The sequence below is a fragment of the Drosophila elegans genome, unplaced genomic scaffold (assembly GCF_018152505.1).
Source record: "Drosophila elegans isolate 14027-0461.03 unplaced genomic scaffold, ASM1815250v1 contig_814, whole genome shotgun sequence".
NCBI lineage: Eukaryota > Metazoa > Arthropoda > Insecta > Diptera > Drosophilidae > Drosophila > Drosophila elegans.
In genome coordinates this window covers 11,843,920-11,861,699 of record NW_024546167.1, presented here as the reverse complement: position 1 = coordinate 11,861,699, position 17,780 = coordinate 11,843,920, and the positions used below count along the sequence as shown (strand labels likewise).

Here is a 17,780-nt window from a genome sequence, read left to right as displayed (position 1 = left end):
TTTGAAAAAACGTCAAACGTTTAAATTCTTTCCATGCTTGCATAGATTTACGGTAAAGTCTTTATTATCTTTTAGTCATCCCAATTAATCATCCAACATGGATTTGCCCTTGGTTTCCTTCATGAAATAAGTAAAGTAAACAAAACTAAATGCAGTAACACCTGCACACGACCACATAGTTGCAGATATTCCCCACTCCTTCATGCAAATTGGGAAAATGTTGAGCATGACGAACACGAAGCTGCTGCAGACCACAATTGCCATTGAGGCTGCCTTGGCACGTATCTGGAGAATGTTTGTAGTTGAAAACGATAATAATAACTATACAAAATGTGTACGTTAAAAGCATACCTTGACAGGAAACATTTCCACGAGGCTGACAAAAAAGCAGCCCACCAGGCCAATGTTTCCCAGGAAAATGTCCATCGACATTAGGAGCAGGGGTATCCAGCTACATTCACCAACGTCATGGTTCTTTGCGTATTGTGTAAAGAACCCAAAGGCAGTGAGGCTAATGGCCACTCCTGCCGTGGAGACCAACATAAGGAGCTTGCGTCCACAAATGTCGCACAGCAGCGTTGTGACATAGGTGCCCAGAATTTGGACAGCTCCGATGATGATGGTGCAAGTATCGGGATCCATTGTGCTGCCCGAATTCGCAAAAATGTCCGACATGTAGTTGACCATGGTGAAGAGTCCACTAAACTGATTGGCAATAAGCAGAACCAGTGCGGGACCGTAGGCTTTAAGGGCGGGTCGAGTGCCTTCCAAAAAAAAACAACAAAAATGAACAAAATACACAATTTTTCATAAAACTTCAATGAAGAACCTTATAGAAAAATTATAAGATTGTTCTCCCGACAGTTTGGTTGAGGTGATGATATTGCCAAACTTACAAAAGTCCTTAAAAGTGATGGCATCCTTCAGAGGATCGCCCTTCGTCAGGGAAATTTTCATGTGCTCAAACTCCTCCATGGCTCTATTTTGGTCGTGTATATTATCGCTGTCCTTGATGTTCTTATAGTAACGGAATGATCTTTCAGCGGCTGAGTACTTGCCGATTCTTATAAGATGCATGGGAGATTCCTTGATGAACAGCAATACGGAAATGAAGTAGCACAGGGGCAGGATCAGCACTATCCAGGGAATCGAGTAGTACGCCATGTGGGTTCCCATTATATAGCCCACAAGTATGCCGACGTTGACCGATAACATCACCATGGCTGAGAAGGTGCCTCGGATGCTGAAAGCGATGAGTAAGTGTTAATTATCACAAAAGATATTCATATGATGTTGTTATAAGCATTGTTTGTCTATAGGCTTTTTTAAAATGGAAGGTAAAAATATGAAATCATAGTAAAAACAACACGGTAACGTTAAAGTCTAACCTTATCATATAATCGTGACAATCTTTTTGACACAATTCATAAATTATGCACTTACTTGGCATCTGCTATTTCACTGAGGAAAATGGGATGAACAATGTACATGCCGCCGCCACAAATGCCCGCTAAAAGTCTTCCCACGTACAGGTACTCCACACTCTGGGCAAAGTAGACCAGGATCCAAAGGCACTAAAAGGACACACACTGTTAATGGTCATCCCAATTGTTCGATCTAACAAATTACCGAGTGCGGAATGGCGATGAACAGTAGACACCTTTTGCTGCCGAGGCGCTCGAGCAGGCATCCTATCAAAATATTGCCAGTCACTGAGCCCATTCCCAGCATGGAACCCACCCAGGAGATTTCGAAAGCGGACTTCACTTCGAAACTCACGGGTGAGTCGGACTGCAGCTTTCGCAGAGTGGGTGATAGCCATCCAATGCCGATTCCATGGGATATGGATATAGCGTTGACTGAACAGGACAAAATGTGACACAAATTAGGAACTTTGCTCTACACTTAATAGGTATTTTTACTAAAGATCAAGATTTTGTTGCGTAAAGTACTAAAGTTTCCTTGAGTAATCACCACGTTGTATTACTTACTCAATAGCGTAGTTAGCAGCTGGTATCGATTCCTTCGATTCAGCAAGCAGTTGGGCCTTTGAAATAATTTCATCAGCATTTTGTCCCAATAAATAAAACTTATCCTCTTGTTATATAAAAAATAAAAAAAACCCGCCGATCTTTATTCAGACTTGCATTGGCCAAGCATCTCTGATCACTGAAATGGCAGTCTACTGAGAAATCGGCTTAAGTATCCGGTCGGTATCCTCTGGCCGTAAAGATAGCTACACTGGCTTAGGCTAATCGCCCGGGTGCGACAAATTTGATAAAACCATTATCTCTGGGGCAAATAAACTAAGCCTCCAGTAGCGATTTGCCTTTGGTCTCTTCCAGAAAGAAGCAAAAGTAGAGAAAACAGGTAAACGTAATGCCACTACAGCACCACATGGTAACCGAGATGCCCCAAACAGCCATGCAGATAGGGAAGATTTTCAGGGTGACGAAGACGGTGCTGCTTAGGATGACCACAAAGGTGGAGACGGCCACCGATCGGATCTGCAAATATGTATGTATACAGTCAAAGTAAAAGTAAAAATAAAAGTAATAAGTAAATATATAGAACCCACCTTGGAGGGAAAGATTTCCACGAGAACCACGAAGAGACAGCCCACCATGCCAATGTTGCAAAGGAATACGAAAAAGGACAAGATCACCAGAGGTAGCCACCCAACCACGGATAGATCATAGCTCTTAGCAAAGAAGGTGAAGCTGGCGAAGGCAGTTAGGCAAATCGAGGCCCCGGAAGTAGAGGTCAACACGAGAATTCTGCGTCCATATTTATCACACAGCAGAGTGGTTACATAGTTGCCCACGATCTGAAGCACTCCAATGACAATGGTGCACATACTCAAGTTCAGTGTGGTATAGGAGGCTGCAAAGACGTCCGACAAATAGGTGACGATACAAAAACTGGCACTAAACTGGTTGGCAATCAGCATGGCACCAGCAGTAGCATAGGCCTTAAATGCAGGTTTGGTAACTGAAATTACTAGCGGTTAAAGTAATCAAGTAAAATGGTAGACCTCAACTACTCACTGAAATCCCTGTAATCATAGGACTTGGCCTTCTCTGCCTGTTCTTTGGTGAGCAGATATTTGAGTTCCTCGAATTCACTCTCAGCCTTAAGATCATCTCTCCTGATGTTTTTGTAGAACATAAACGATCGCTTGGCCGCATCGAAGTTGCCCTTGCGAATGAGGTGATGTGGGGTCTCGGGAAACAGGAAGTTACAGATGAAATAACAAACTGGCAGGGCGATAATGAACGGTGGCGATGCATAGTAGTCCGCACTTGTTGAAACAATGTAGCCCGCCAGAACTCCCGTGTTCACCGATAGCAAGATTATGGAGCCCAGACGACCGCGCACGCTGTAATGATTTATGGACAGTGGATAATGGTAGTTAATCATTCAGCACGCTTTAGTGAAAAAAACACTAACTTGGTGTCGGCAATCTCGCTGATGAAGGTCGGCAAGACGACGTAACAGGCGCCACCAGTCATCCCGGCCATCAGTCGGCCAATGTAAAGGAACTCCACACTCTGGACGAAATAAATCAGGCACCAAAAGATCTGAAAGAATCGCAGATATCACAAGAGTTGTGAAATAGTTTCTCCTACCGAAAACTATCGACTCACTACTTACCGTGTAGGGCATGGCAATGAAGAACAAGATCAGCTTGCGTCCAATGCGATCCTGCAGGAATCCGGCCAGCAGATTGCCCACCACACTGCCGATGCCCACCAGAGATCCTATCCAGGAGACCTGCTCCACCAGCACGGGGAAAGCGAGGGGCGACTGATCGGTCTGGAGATCCCTCATCACCGGCGACATCCAACCCACACCGAGGCCATGCGAGAAAGTTGCTATGTTCACTGGGGGGTAAATAAGTTAAGTTAAATTACTATAGAAGAGAGTCATGACCCCTCACCCAACAGGGTAACCAGGAACTGGTGACGATTCCTGCGACCCAGCAGACAATTGGGATTGTCAAAGACCGAGGCCAAGCGCAATTTCAACATCTTGCTTGAGATGCTTTCTCCAGACTGACTGACTGACTGAGTTTCATCTACGCTCTGAACTTCCCCTTAAATATTCCGTTACCGGTTTATCTAAGCCAGATAAGACAAAGTCTTTTATAACATCTACGTCTGCCATATGTGAATACACTTGAAAAGACTTTCTATTGAAAACCACAACATATACTCAATTTCGGTTTGCTTTATATAGTTTTTTAAATATTTTTTATAACAATTTCTTTTACAGTTTCTCCAATCACATTAAATCTTAAATATTGCTTGGCATGGTGACTTGCTTTAAATTTGTTTACATATATTTTTTTATTTTTTTTTAAGAATTCTCGAACTTGGCAGATAAGTTGAAAGTGACTCTTAGCAAATAAAAATAAAGGGTATTGCACTTAAATTCAATTTATTTATTATTTAAAAAAATGTTGTTATTTATTTATATTACTTTAAATGTGTATCAAATTAAAAACAATCATGAAATATTGACAACTGGTTGACTCTTAAGGGATGTTAGTCTACAATCATGGACTTTCCCTTAGTTTCCTGCAGAAATAGCCAGAAGTAAAGGAAAGTCAGCAATCCAGAGGCGGCAGAGAACCACATGGTAATCGAAATTCCCCAAAAGTGCAGCATCAGGGGAAACAGTTTCAGGGTGCCGAAAACCAGAATACTCAAGAAAATAACCGACATGGATGTGGCTAGAGAACGAATCTGAAAAAAGTAAAAAAACACAGTCATAAGCAAACAGTACAAAACATCCCATTGACCCAATTATACCTTCACTGGAAAAAGCTCCACCAGGACGAGGAAAAAGATTCCAATCAATCCAATATTCGCCACGTAGCAGATGAATATCATCAGCACCAAGGGCAGCCAATTAAATTCGCTGAGATCATAGATGTCGTCCAAGTAAGTGAAGCAACCAAAGGCAATGCATCCGATGCCCACGCCCATGGTAGAGATCAGCATCAGAAGTCTTCTGCCCACGATGTCCACAAATATGGTCGAAGTGTACACGCCCACAATTTGCACTATTCCTATGATAATGGTGGCTGTGTTAACATCCACAATCGAGCCAGAGGCCTTGAATATGTCGGACATGTAGTTGATGAAGCTGAAAACGCCACTGAATTGGTAGCCCAAGCTGAGCACAATTGAGGCGGCAAAACCCTTTAGAGCTGGCTTGGTAGCTGCAATGGGTTCAATTCTATTATCCTGTATTTTATTTGGATTTGATTTTTTACTCACTGAGGTCCTTGTAACTCAGCGGTGTAGAATTCCTCGTCTGCTGAGCCAGAACGGCTGTGCGAAGCTCCTCGAAATTATCTTTAGAGGACGGATCAGCAACTGCATTTCGCTGATTTCTGTAGTACTTGAACGAATTCTCAGCTGCACCCAGTTGGCTTTTCCTCAGCAGATATGGAGCTGTTTCGGGTAACATTATATTGGCCATAAAGTAGGCCACCGGCAAGATAATCGCCAGGAAGGGTACAACGTGATAGGCCAGATAGGTGCTGAGTATATAGCCAGCCAGTATTCCCAAATCGACGGATAACATCAACATGGATGTGAGAGCCCCTCGAATGCTGAGTTTGTGTGAATATAACTGGGTGAGAATCATGGTTTTAATTAGCAATAAAAAGCCACTCACTCGCTGTCAGCCACTTCACTGATGAAAATCGGAACCACCACGTAACCAGCACCTCCGGTGAACCCACACAAAAACCGTGCTGCATACAGGAAATACACATTCGAGGCACAATAGATCAAAATCCAAATGCACTGCATGAGCGAAAGTTTGATAATTACAAATTTCCAAATTGGAATAGGATTACGCACCGCGTATGGTACGGCCATTAGGTAGAGGCAAAACTTCCTACCGGCTCTTTCAATAAGCAGAGCTATGGTTAAATTACCACACAGGCTTCCCAGTCCCAGCATCGAGCCCAGCCAGGATATCTCGGCCAGATTTACTTTGAAGGCCAGCGGCGAATCGGCAGTTTGAATATTGGTAAGTGTCGGTGAGAGCCAGCCCACTCCCACTCCATGGCTAAAGGTAATGATGTTCACTATACATACAAGTCAATTACAATTAAATTGGTATTGAATAACTACAATTTGCATGGCGTCACTCACCAATGACAGTGGCCAAAAGCTGGTAACGTGTTTGGTGCCTCAGCAGCGAATTCTCGAAAATCCTAGCCATTTCAGCCGTGCCAATGTCAGTCACACTTCAGCGTTTCGCCACGATTGCGATGGCTATTTGTGCTAATTAGTGCTGAAAACCGAGCAGATACAAAAGCTCGCAACTGACTCCCCTCATAAACTTTATATTCGCAATATTCGAGATCATTGGGGGTGTTTAGTTTGCTGCCTAAATCTCAGTGTTTTCGCATTACCAAATCCAGTCCCAACGCAACGTCACAAATTACATTGTAAAGATAGGAAAAAGGAAAAGGTGCACCAAACACCTGTTGTTCCTCGGGAAACAGATTAAGTTGAACAATATTGTTTTCTGAACCTTATTCATTTCACAATTCAAACAATGAATTGCTACTTTTACCATCGCTGAGATGAGGCCACAAAATAAGGGGCTTGTCAGTTTGTCTCGTCTGGTCCCCAACTGTATTGCTTGTTATATTAGTCCAGACTTTATTTAGAAGATAAGGCCGAAACGAGGAAATCTCTGCTACAAAAAGCTTGCAAAGGTTTAAAAGGTTCAACCAGAATTTCTTTTGCCTCGTTTTTGTTGGAGAAAAACTGGATTTATAATAAATTATATTAAACATAATTGTTATTGCCCTAAATTCCATATTACCGTCTTCTTTTAGAAATTTTTAAAAGTAAACAAAAAATCGTAACGTTAAAGAATGTTTTTTTTTTTTAATTTTTTAGAGTATTCAGTTAGTAGTCGTTTGTTTTTATATTGAGAAGATGTTTTTTGTTTTTAAGTTTTGGTAATATATTTCTTAGAAATTCGTATTTCCCATGCAAAAACTCTGTTATACGTATTTTATTTAATTTTAATCAAATATTTGATAAACACTTAAGCAAAAATTAAGAAAACATTTATAACACATTTATTTATTTTATACATTTGCCAAGCAGTGAAAAAAAATGATTCGTCTTCGATCATGGATTTTCCCTTAGTTTCCGGCAGAAGGAACAGGAAGTAGATGAATGTGAGAAGACTGGACGATGCTGAAAACCACATGGTGAACGAGATACCCCAAAAGTGAAGCATAAGAGGAAATAGCTTCAGTGTGCAGAAAACCAGGATACTCATCCAAATAACGGATACGGATGTGCCGAATGAACGTGTCTGAAATGGACCAATATAAACATTACTAACTAGGGAGAATTCACTCTTGTTTCACCTTGGCAATGAAGTAGGCCACGGGCACAATAACGCCCCAGAAGGGCACTACATGGTAGCCAGGATGCAAAAATCCACCGATAACATCACCATGGAAGTCAGGGCATCTCGAATGCTGTGGATCCGTAAAGGTAAATACTGTTATTTTATAATTCTTGAATAAAGCTTACCTTGCGTCTGCCACTTCACTAATGAAAATGGGCAGTACCACATAGTCTGCGCCACCATAGGAAACGTGCTGCATATATATACTGGAAATATATACCGGAGGCGCAATAGATCAATGTCCAAAGGCACTAAGGCAAAAATAATACGATTTCAAAACCATTTTGAAACTCACTGCATAGGGTATTGCCAGTATATAAATGCATATTTGCATGCAAACTCTCTCCAAAAGGAAAGCTACGACCAGATTGCCACACAAATTGCCCAATCCCATCATGGAGTCCATCCAGGAAATTTCATCGATATTTACGTGAAAGCCCAACGGCGAGTCGGGCATTTGAATTTTGGTCAATGTGGGTGAAAGCCAACCCACTCCCAGTCCATGACCAAAGGTTATGATGTTAACTTCTCGGAAAATCATCAATTGTATTTAGGTTTTTGTTGGCCCTTAATTCAACTTACCAATTAGAGTGGCTAAAAGCTGATATCGTGTGTGTGCTTTTAGAAAGGAATTTTCGACGAATTTTGCCATTTAACTGTTTATATATCCGACCTTTGAGTGTAACTCAAAGAATGTAAGTAAGTCGTTTTATTTAAATCACGAGAATGCTTGCAACAAAAGCTCTCTAAGCTGTAAACTGTCAACCTAATTGCATGACTATCTGTTTTGTTTGCTAACAGTTTTCCCATAAAGATTAACCTCAAGCTGGCAAATTCTACTTTCAAACAATCAGATTAAGATTGATTGGCAGAAATTTCTCCTTTGGTATCGGTGAGTGATTTCACAAGGTAAATATTCATAGCCTTTTAATGAGTGTGTTGGAAGATAAGCCTTGAAAGTCACAACACAGTTTTTAGTGAGATGTAACGTAGAGAAAAAGATTGTGATGTTCTATTGTGAGTCAGTAGATTATCCTAGAAGTATACTACAAAAATAAGTGTTGAGTTGACAAATGCGTATTCTAAGCACGCACCTTTTTAAGCTTTTTTTAACTACTGTTTTTTTGAAATAACGAACTAAACTACTAACGTCATTTTTAAACCTTTTTTTAAATTACTCTTAATTTAAAAAACAATAAAAGCTACAAGAGTCTTCATTAAACAGATAAAAAACGTAGTAAATTTATATAGTTAAGTATTAAATAAGTATTAAATAGTAAATATTTTAAATTTTATATTTCCACATTAATTAAACTAATTTAATATTAAATCATGTAATTTAATATGCATTTCATTTAAGATTTTGTTTAAATAGTAAATTAAAATACTATATATAAAAAAAGAATTCGATATTTATTTTTACTCTTTCATTTTTTTATTTCTTATGATTGTGGATAAAAATTAATAAATCATTAAAAAGTTTTAACAAAGGGCATTTTCATTCATAAACAACATTTCTGAATAAACATCTTAGTTAACTTCTTAATTTTTTTGCTGTTAATTATTCGTCCATATCTCTATAGCCTATCTAAAAACCACTGGGAACTCACCTCTTGTATATATATGGTCTTATCTCAACGGATCTTATCTTATAACTTGGCTTGTTAACAAGGTCTGTTGCATGGTGACAGCTGTAGAAGATCAAGGCAACCGAATAGACAGGCACTTGTTGTAGGTAGCTTTCCACATAACAATCGTGATAGCTGTGCTGCTTATTGAAATCTAGATCTAGCATACCTCGTAAAAAAAACTATGTGGATTTTCTTTCATATTTTATTGAAAACAATAACAATCAATTTTTATTTAAATTACTAATACTAAAGGCTGGCCAAGATATCTTCAACTGTCTTGCCCTTGGTTTCGGGCACAAAGATGGCAATGAAAATGGCTGCTGCAAAGGATAAACTGGCGAACATGAAGACGGTTCCATGCATTCCCAGGGACTCAGTGAACATCGGCATTAGCTGTTTGAAACATAAAATAATTTTAGAAACATAAACATGTATAGTTTCATATAGATGTCTCACTTTGATGGCACAGGTGGAAATCAACCAGAGCACCGACATGAGCATCATTATCGCAGTGCTCCTTATCTTCTGCGGCATTATCTCCGATATGACCAGGAAGGGCAAGGACAGCAGTCCGATGGCAGCGAGGAGGAGCATGAACGAGAATCCGGCGATGGGAACCCAACTGAACGAGGCCACCTGGTAGCCAAGCACCTGGAAGTAGCTGTACGTGCCCATAGCACTCTGGCCCAGTCCGATTCCCACGGCCGACACCAGCAGCAGTATCTTCCGGCCCAATCGGTCCACCAGAATCGTGGAGGCATAGGTGCCCACCAGCTGAATCGTTCCCACAATAATGGCAGCCACCGTGGGCGGCAAACTGGATCCGGCCTGCTCGAAAATCACAGCCGTGTAGTTCAGCATGGCAAAACATCCACACAGTTGGTTAAAGCTTATCAGTCCAAATCCGATGAGAAGAGCCTTGCGGGTCTTGCCCTCAGCTGAGGGTATACAGATAAACATTGTTAAATATATGTTTGGTAGCTACAAAAATCACTTCACAAATTTCCATAGACTAAAATGCTTAACTTTTATAATAACTCATTTCATTCATTTCTTTTTCCAGTGAACATCCTTAGGTGAGCAAATAAAATTAAGTTAAAAATATTCAATATTTGAGCTATTAAATGGAAATTTTCTATTGACTTTTGTCACCTAAGTTATTTGCAGCTTAGCTTAGCATTCAAATAATTTTTGTTGTACCTAACCAATTATATTTTGGGCATAACAATTTACATAACAACAAAGTTTATTTTCAAATGCAATAATTTACCAATTAAAAGGAAATTCTCTAATTGCTTCTGTCACTTAATTTATTTATACGCAGCCTAGGGCAGCTAATAACATTTCAAAGACTGTCTGTTATACCTAACCAAGTTTTTTTGAGTTTTTTAATTTAAATGAAAACAAATAAATAGATCAATTATTTTCGGGAATTCATGCAGAAGTCAAAAGGCTTATGTTTCTGTTTTCTAGCGAAGCCGCAAAGCCAAAGAAAGGTGATTATTTAGTTACGTTTTACACTTTAATAAATTTAATTAACTATTTATTTAAAAAACTGCTTAGTTCAAGCTTTGGCATCTCGTCTTTAATTGCTAGTTCAGCCATAGATGAATCCTAAACGATTATTTAACTACTTATCTACTGAATATTTGATTAAGCTCTTTTGGCAGTTTCTCTTTTCTGATTTGTGCCATTTAAAGGGCAACAAAAAATTAATATTTTCTTTTACCTTTGAAATACCTTAACCATTATTTTAAAATGTCTAGAAGGTTTAGGATTTTTTTCGTTTTAAAAAACTCACCAAAATCTGCCCAAGTCACCCCCCCAGCTTGACCATCGTCATTATCGACTTTCCCGCCAGGTTTCTCGGTGGTTTTCAGCTTCTGCAATTCCAGTTTCACCTGCTCACTCAGCTCCTTCGCCGGCTTGGACTTAATGTTGCGATAATACCGCAGAGAGTGCTCAGCCTCCTCAATCTTATTCACTTTGGCCAGATGCTGCGGTGTCTCCGGCATGAACCAGAAGCAGCCCACAAACACGAAGGACAACGTAGAGACAATCCAGGACACTTGGGCATAGTTGAAGTAGTAGCCGAGGACAAATGCCAATACGACGCCAAAGTTGCAAGTGAGCACCAGAAAGACACCCAAAATGCCGCGAATACTAAGGCAAGTATTTGAGCATTTAAGCTTCAGCTTAATAAACATTGAAGGACATCTCACCTGTCAGACGCCAATTCAGCTATATAAATGGGTATCACTGTGAAACAACCACCGCCAGCAGCTCCTCCAATGAATCGGGCGATGATTAAGTGCATCGGATTGCGAGCATAGGGAATTATTATCCAACCCAGCTGTAAGTCCGCTAAATTTAATCGTTTTCATAAAACAATTCAAATTGTCGACTAATTACCAAGTTCGGCAGAGCCATCCACAGTAGACTCCATTTCCTGCCAATTTTGTCCGCCAACCACGTAAACAAAAAGGTCCCGAACAAGCCACCCAAACATATATTCGATGCCACCCAGCCCTGATCCTTTGATGTTAGAGGTCCTGTTTCCAAGGGACTATTCTCTGATGACAGTTCCAGAAAACTGGCCGACGGCCAACCGCAAAATGCGCCATACGATATGGTAATTATGTTCACTGTGCGCCATTTTTGGCCAAACAAATTAACCCAGAGGATGGAAAAATAAAATAAAATAATGTTAGCCACAACAACTTAACAGCAAGAATAGACAAACATAAAAAATCGACTTCTTTTTTCAACATTGCAATATATGAAGGTACAGTCGAACTTCCATAGCTCGAATATTCATAACTTGAAATTTTCAGAACTCGAACAAAACTCAGTGGGAGTAGCGTTTAGCCAAAATATTTTAAATGACGTTTCTCTTTGGCTCGAACCAAATTTTAGCCATGCGCGCGTTTTACTTTCCAAAGCCAAACAGTTCCAGGAAAATTAATCCATTTGCTCGCCAAAAACGTATCTTTACGCTTATACGAACAACCAAAAGCGTTTTGCTTTAGTACAAAACGATGATGTTTTCATGTAATACCAGTTCTCGGAAGATTGTGTCGAGGGAAACAAAATTAAAAACAGATAAACTTTGAATATTATGCTAACGGGAATTGGTATGTTGGCAAGGGGACGTTCAAGTTTTGAATGTTCGACTATATTTATTATTTCTTTCAAAATCTTTTACTTTAATATATAAGGGTTTCTTTTTATTTCAATTTCTGTAAACGTTTTACTAACCACTTAAGGCAGCTAAGTACTGGTGCTTATCACCACCGGAGGAACTCATTTTGCAGATACTTTTTAGAAACTATTCTACGCAAGTCATTGCCCGGCGAGTCCTCCGTTTTGTTTTTTACACAGGCTTTTTTTTTCAGTACGCGGACGTCAAGGGTCCGTAAGTGTTCGCGTTTAACTAAGCGAAACCAGTGGCTGGATGATAATACTTATATATTGCATTAGATCGTAAACGAGCTTAGTTGAACAGCGTAGCCGCGTAGATTATAGACCGTTATCACCGACCCATTATGCTCTGGCGAAATGAGAGCAAAAGCGAATCCACTGTCACAGAAAATAGTTAATTATTGCCCCGGGGTGTTAGTGCAAATTTGTTTTGTTGCTAGCCCTCTCCAGCCGATTACAATTATTTGTACGGCTCTTGTTTGTTTTTTCCTGATTTGATATGCGTTCAATGAGGAAAGTCTCTCTCTGTCACTTCGATACTCCCACTGAAAATAAAAAGAGGGGCACTACTATAAATTAGTCATAATCTAGGCAAATATTGGCCCAGTCGAGATACTCAGCTCAAACAGTTGTCGCGCATTTATCATTTTTGGCAATTCCTCCCGCCAAGTTACCAGTAAATTTGGATTATTCGGTGATGCGACTGAATTAAAGCGGAGTGTTTGCCATGCGAAAGTGATGCGTGCTGGCGCCTGTTGTCGAGTGATCTGAAACGTGGCTAAAGTTACAAAATAAAATCCAAGAAATATTAAGTTATATTTAGTATATTTCTAAAACACCATATAATATCACGTATACGCAGTGTATACAAATCTAAGAAACATAACTCTTACATTTAAATAATAAACATACCAAATTCCAGGAACTGTTTCGTAAAAAGTAATCAATTATAGTTTGTTTTTATAAGAAATGTATCTATAGTAATGTGAATAATTTTATTAAAAAAAAAAAAACAAAGTTCAAGGGTCTAAATCGGTTTTTTATCAATCCATCAATAGCACCAGTTATTGAATTAAAGACTCCCAAGGCCGAGGGCATCTCACTATTGTAGAAAAATTAATAAAATTACTTATAGGTACACGTGTACCAAAAGACTACTACAAATCATAAGAATATCATTCTAGACTTCTGTACATTGTCGCAAGGAAAACCCATCTACCGTAATTATTATCACAAATTATTCTCTCTTGGGGTAAGGTTTTATGACAGTAGTGCTTTGTAGGCCGTAAACCAGATAAGACCCTTAACCAAACAACCAAGATTCGGGGCAAACGATAAAGCCGTAAACCAAAACCCAAGTGACGTGCGCGACATATTAGTTAGATGAATTCCGGATCTTACCGTTGCCACTGCCATTATAAAATATTAAAAATTTAAAGAGAAAATTCGCTCCTCTCTTTATTTTTTGCTATTACAGTTTGGTTTGAAATTGGCTGATTAGAGGCACTTGTGCAACCAATCATATTTTATTGTATACTTTTGTGTAGGCTTTAAAACTAAATTCGTTATTAATATCGTAGGTAAAGCTAGCAGTGAGTGAATACTCGAGCATCTCAGATGTGTGTGGAAATGTGTCCGTTGGTCGCGGCCGGTCCTTTGGCCACTCCGCCATCGTCCACATAACCCAGGTCGCGTTGCACCGCCGACGGACGTCGGTTGCGCGTCTCCGGCAGCAGTGGAATCGATATCACACCCACGAATATGGAGGCGCCGGCAAAGACCCACAGATAAAGCACCAAGCCGGGAGCGTTTGTGGCTTTGACTGCATTGAATGCCTGCATATAAAACTCAGTTAATTGACTTGCCCGATTACGACTTAAAATTTAATCACCCACCTCAATCATTCCGAAGAGCAGAAGCCACGAAACGGCAGAAGCCACTGAGTACAGCAAATCGTGCAGCTGCCAAAGGATAACAGTTCATTAAACATACGCGGACGTGGTCAAATGTTCATAAAAAAAGCCCCTGTTCCTTAAATTCAACATAAGCTGGCATTTAATATGGACGGAAGGAGATTTTGTTCTTTTCGTTGAAACGATCAATTTAAAGGGGGTGGTAGAAATTAAAAATGAAGAGGACATATTTTCAGTTATTGAATTAAATTAAAAACTTCTGCATAATATTTAAATTTGATTGAAATGTAATATATGCTTAAATTAAAATGTAATTTGTTGAGTAAAATCGAAAAAGGCTTGGGCGAAAAGAGATTTTATTATTTTCGTTGAATCAATTGATTTAAAGGGGAGGGTAGAAATAAAAAATAAAGGCGGCATATTTTCAGTTAATTAATTAAATTAAAACCTTCTCCATTACAATTAAATTTGATTGAAATATGATATATGCTTAAATTAAATTTTAATTTTTTCAGTAAAATTATTCTTTACGTTGAAACAATATATCATAAAAAAGTTATAGTATTATTCCAAAAATTAACACAAATCAAAAATCGAATATTCAACGGAAACACATCGTAAGTTAAAACTCCGTTAAAAGTATGCAATTTTTTCCAAGGGAAACGTCTTACCTTTGTGGGCAAAACTTCGCTGCTAACGACAGCAGCCAGCGGATAAAGACCAAAGCTGACAAAAGCCAGCTGGAAAGCTAGTAGAACAATGGGCAAACAGCGTTCCGCCCAACTGCCCAGCAGCCAAAACTGCCCGTAAACCTTGAATAACGCCAATGCCATGACCGCCACCGCTGCAAGAAGCGATGAAATGCAGAGCAGGAGCTGCAAGAAAATCATCAGATTGGGTTAAATCAAAAATTGTTATTTGTATAAGAAAAACTGAATATTTTTATAGTTTAATATAAATATTAAATGTTTCAAATTAAAATTTTTTGTTTATTTTTCACCGACTTTTTAATAAATTTAAAGTACCAATCGTAGGAAATATATTTGTAAGTCGTAAATTGAGATAAACACAAGTAATTTACTCAGAGCAAATGATGGTAAATTTAATGCACTTACCTTGCGCGGCAGGCGGGGACCAAGGATGCGGGCGAGGAGCGCTCCGACACACTGGGCGCTGGCCAGGATTACGTAATTGGTTTCCGTGGAGTAGCCGGTGCGTCCGAGGAAGTCCGCTGCGTAGTTCAGCTCCACGAAAACGCCACTCAATTTGGCGCAAACGGTCAGCAGGAAGCTGACGAAAGTCAGCCGGATGATATAGCCGTGCGACAGGGGCGTGGATCCCACATTCTTGCCCCTGCTCCTCAGCTCCGCCTGAAACTCGGCCAGTTCGCTGAGGTACTCCGGCTTGTCGCGATCGTCAATGTCCCGGATGCCACGGTACCAGCGCAGCGACTTCTCCAAGCTGGCCAAATTGTTCCTGCGCAAATAAAAGTGCGGACTCTCCTGCACAAAGGGGAACGTCATCGTGAACACAAAGGATACTGCGCACCCCACGACGTTGACCAGATGGTAGGGAACGTAAAAGCCCAGGACGAATCCCATGAGGATGCCCAGAGTGCGCCACAGCTCAATGGTGAAGGTCAGACGGGCCGCTTTCTCTCGCGATTCGGCTATTTCGTTGATGAAAATCGGCAGGACCACGAAAGCTGCGCCAGATGCCACGCCCGCAAACAGCCGGGAGGCGTAGATGTGAACTATATCGTATCCAAAATGAATGCAGGCCCAACCGGACTGGAAATATAGTGGTTATATATTAAGGGTAGCCAAATAAAATTTACATTTTCCTAGAAAACATTTATTTTTATTATTCTACTCAAATACTGAATGAATGAAAATAAAGCTAAGTAAGTTTAGGGCCCCTAAACCCAAAAAAAAATTACAAAACTAACTATTTATTTTAAAGGTCAAATTATTGTAAGGTTGAAAAGAAAATCTACAAAAAATAGTAGACTAAACCCTTTATAAAGTGTAATTAATTCAATAGCTTTTTGCGATTTCAAGTATATTCTACTTTTTTTGTTTGTTGCGGGTATTTTGTACTTTTTGGGATAAAAGCATCCTTGGAGGAAATGCGTACAAATACTTAAAGTTCTAAAAATTGGAATGACACAAATGTTGATATCCAATTTAAAAAGTATACAATTGCAGACATTTTCTTATTACTTCTCCCTTTTCCATTTCCAAGAACCATTTTAGCTTAAGTCTAGGAAATCACTCAACAAAAATGAAGCATAATTAGTTGAGAATTCGAAGAAATAAGAATTCATAGAACCAATACTGCAGAAAAAATAACCTACTTTGAAATAGCATACAATTTCTAGTTGCATTTCCTACGCAGCATCATTTTTTTCCTCAAACGTGTTATTGATTTACTGTTTACTGTTTCTTGCACCACTATCACAGCTTTCAACAAAAATGAATGCAAAACAGAATTAATGAAATCTTCCTGGAATTTTGTGCAGGGGCTTTGTTAACTCACAATTTGAAGCAGTCCAGAGCAGAGAAGCACGGACTTGGGGCCAATCCGTAGGGCCAGGAATCCAGAGCAGAAGGCTCCGATGGCGGCGCTGAGGAACAGGTAACCTGTCAGCCAGGCAGTTCCCGCCGGATCGGTTACCTCGTTCAGAGGGGTATTTTGCTCGGACTCATAAAGGCTCATATGCGCCGGTGTAATGCCAAACATTAGGCCAAAATTAAAACACAGAATGTTGCCTGCAAGTTGGTGAAATATAAATATTTACAAATATTAAACAAATTTGACGTTATTGTATTATAAATAAGAATTAAGTTGCAATACAAGACATTTACCTTACATTTAATAAATCTAGTAAATTAAATAATTATGTTTTTTAAATTTAAATTGAGTGATTGTAGTATATTTTTTATATTTTTATTTCATAACATCCTAACAAATATGTTAAATCAAATGATTTTTTGGAAACTATTGCTTAGGCCAATTTTTATACATTTCACAAAGCATTGTCTTTGTAGTAAGATACCACTCACCTAAAGCCGTGGCAACACTCTGGATGGCCAGCCCACCAACTCGCTTTGGCAGGCACATTCTGATGAGGTCCAACTGAAAAAGTTTCCTAGTCCAATTAACCGAAGAAGACTGCTCAAACGAAGAGCCCAGAAGAAAACACCTTCAACTTGTTGCACAAACTGCTAGACTGAGAATCAGCTAATAGATGCTGTGGGTGTATTTATGGCCGTGGGATCGGAGTCGTTATCTCACCCGGAGATAACAAGCCCACTATGCGCCACCCAGTTGAACTCCGCTCCAGGGACCACTCACGACCGGAGACTGTGTCCGGACGTGTTTTCGTTTTAGTGGCAGTTTAAGATGGGCGGAATGAGCAATATGCAGGTATATATTTGCCCAACGTGAGCATACAGACCGATTTGGCGATAAGATCTGGGTACGTCTGCCTTGGCTGCTAGTTGTGTTTATGGTGACGTCCAGGGGTGGCTCACAGTCCAAGCAAATGGGATGCTTTTTAATTAAATCCAAACGA

The 17,780-nt window shown here is 39.7% G+C and overlaps 5 protein-coding genes and 1 pseudogene across 5 annotated transcripts; all 6 read right to left on the bottom strand.

Moving 5' to 3' along the window:
- Positions 1-42: 42 nt before the first annotated feature.
- LOC121467845 (facilitated trehalose transporter Tret1) lies at positions 43-2,099 on the bottom strand. Its single transcript, XM_041710295.1, has 6 exons — positions 1,992-2,099; positions 1,630-1,859; positions 1,444-1,574; positions 897-1,243; positions 352-764; positions 43-285 (listed from the first exon to the last, which is right to left on the bottom strand). Exons 1-6 carry the CDS (start codon positions 2,068-2,070, stop codon positions 85-87), a joined length of 1,401 nt encoding a protein of 466 aa, XP_041566229.1. The 5' UTR covers positions 2,071-2,099; the 3' UTR covers positions 43-84.
- A 207-nt stretch (positions 2,100-2,306) lies between these two features.
- On the bottom strand, positions 2,307-4,076 carry LOC108138617 (facilitated trehalose transporter Tret1). The gene is made up of 6 exons (XM_017260905.2): positions 3,941-4,076; positions 3,655-3,884; positions 3,451-3,581; positions 3,048-3,379; positions 2,579-2,991; positions 2,307-2,507 (listed from the first exon to the last, which is right to left on the bottom strand). Exons 1-6 carry the CDS (start codon positions 4,029-4,031, stop codon positions 2,307-2,309), a joined length of 1,398 nt encoding a protein of 465 aa, XP_017116394.2. The 5' UTR covers positions 4,032-4,076.
- A 402-nt stretch (positions 4,077-4,478) lies between these two features.
- Positions 4,479-6,302, bottom strand: LOC108138691 (facilitated trehalose transporter Tret1-like). Its single transcript, XM_017261038.2, has 6 exons — positions 6,174-6,302; positions 5,877-6,106; positions 5,689-5,819; positions 5,286-5,623; positions 4,815-5,227; positions 4,479-4,748 (listed from the first exon to the last, which is right to left on the bottom strand). The coding sequence occupies exons 1-6, from the start codon at positions 6,241-6,243 to the stop codon at positions 4,548-4,550; spliced, it is 1,383 nt and encodes a 460-aa protein (XP_017116527.1). The 5' UTR covers positions 6,244-6,302; the 3' UTR covers positions 4,479-4,547.
- Positions 6,303-7,399: 1,097 nt separating this feature from the next.
- On the bottom strand, positions 7,400-8,110 carry LOC108138616 (annotated as a pseudogene).
- A 1,167-nt stretch (positions 8,111-9,277) lies between these two features.
- Positions 9,278-12,535, bottom strand: LOC108138809 (facilitated trehalose transporter Tret1). Its single transcript, XM_017261301.2, has 6 exons — positions 12,348-12,535; positions 11,502-11,734; positions 11,312-11,442; positions 10,891-11,252; positions 9,546-10,027; positions 9,278-9,482 (listed from the first exon to the last, which is right to left on the bottom strand). Exons 1-6 carry the CDS (start codon positions 12,394-12,396, stop codon positions 9,336-9,338), a joined length of 1,404 nt encoding a protein of 467 aa, XP_017116790.1. The 5' UTR covers positions 12,397-12,535; the 3' UTR covers positions 9,278-9,335.
- Positions 12,536-13,767: 1,232 nt separating this feature from the next.
- Positions 13,768-17,679, bottom strand: LOC108138806 (facilitated trehalose transporter Tret1). Its single transcript, XM_017261299.2, has 6 exons — positions 17,269-17,679; positions 16,742-16,974; positions 15,319-15,993; positions 14,875-15,078; positions 14,186-14,251; positions 13,768-14,125 (listed from the first exon to the last, which is right to left on the bottom strand). The coding sequence occupies exons 1-6, from the start codon at positions 17,324-17,326 to the stop codon at positions 13,904-13,906; spliced, it is 1,458 nt and encodes a 485-aa protein (XP_017116788.1). The 5' UTR covers positions 17,327-17,679; the 3' UTR covers positions 13,768-13,903.
- Positions 17,680-17,780: the final 101 nt, after the last annotated feature.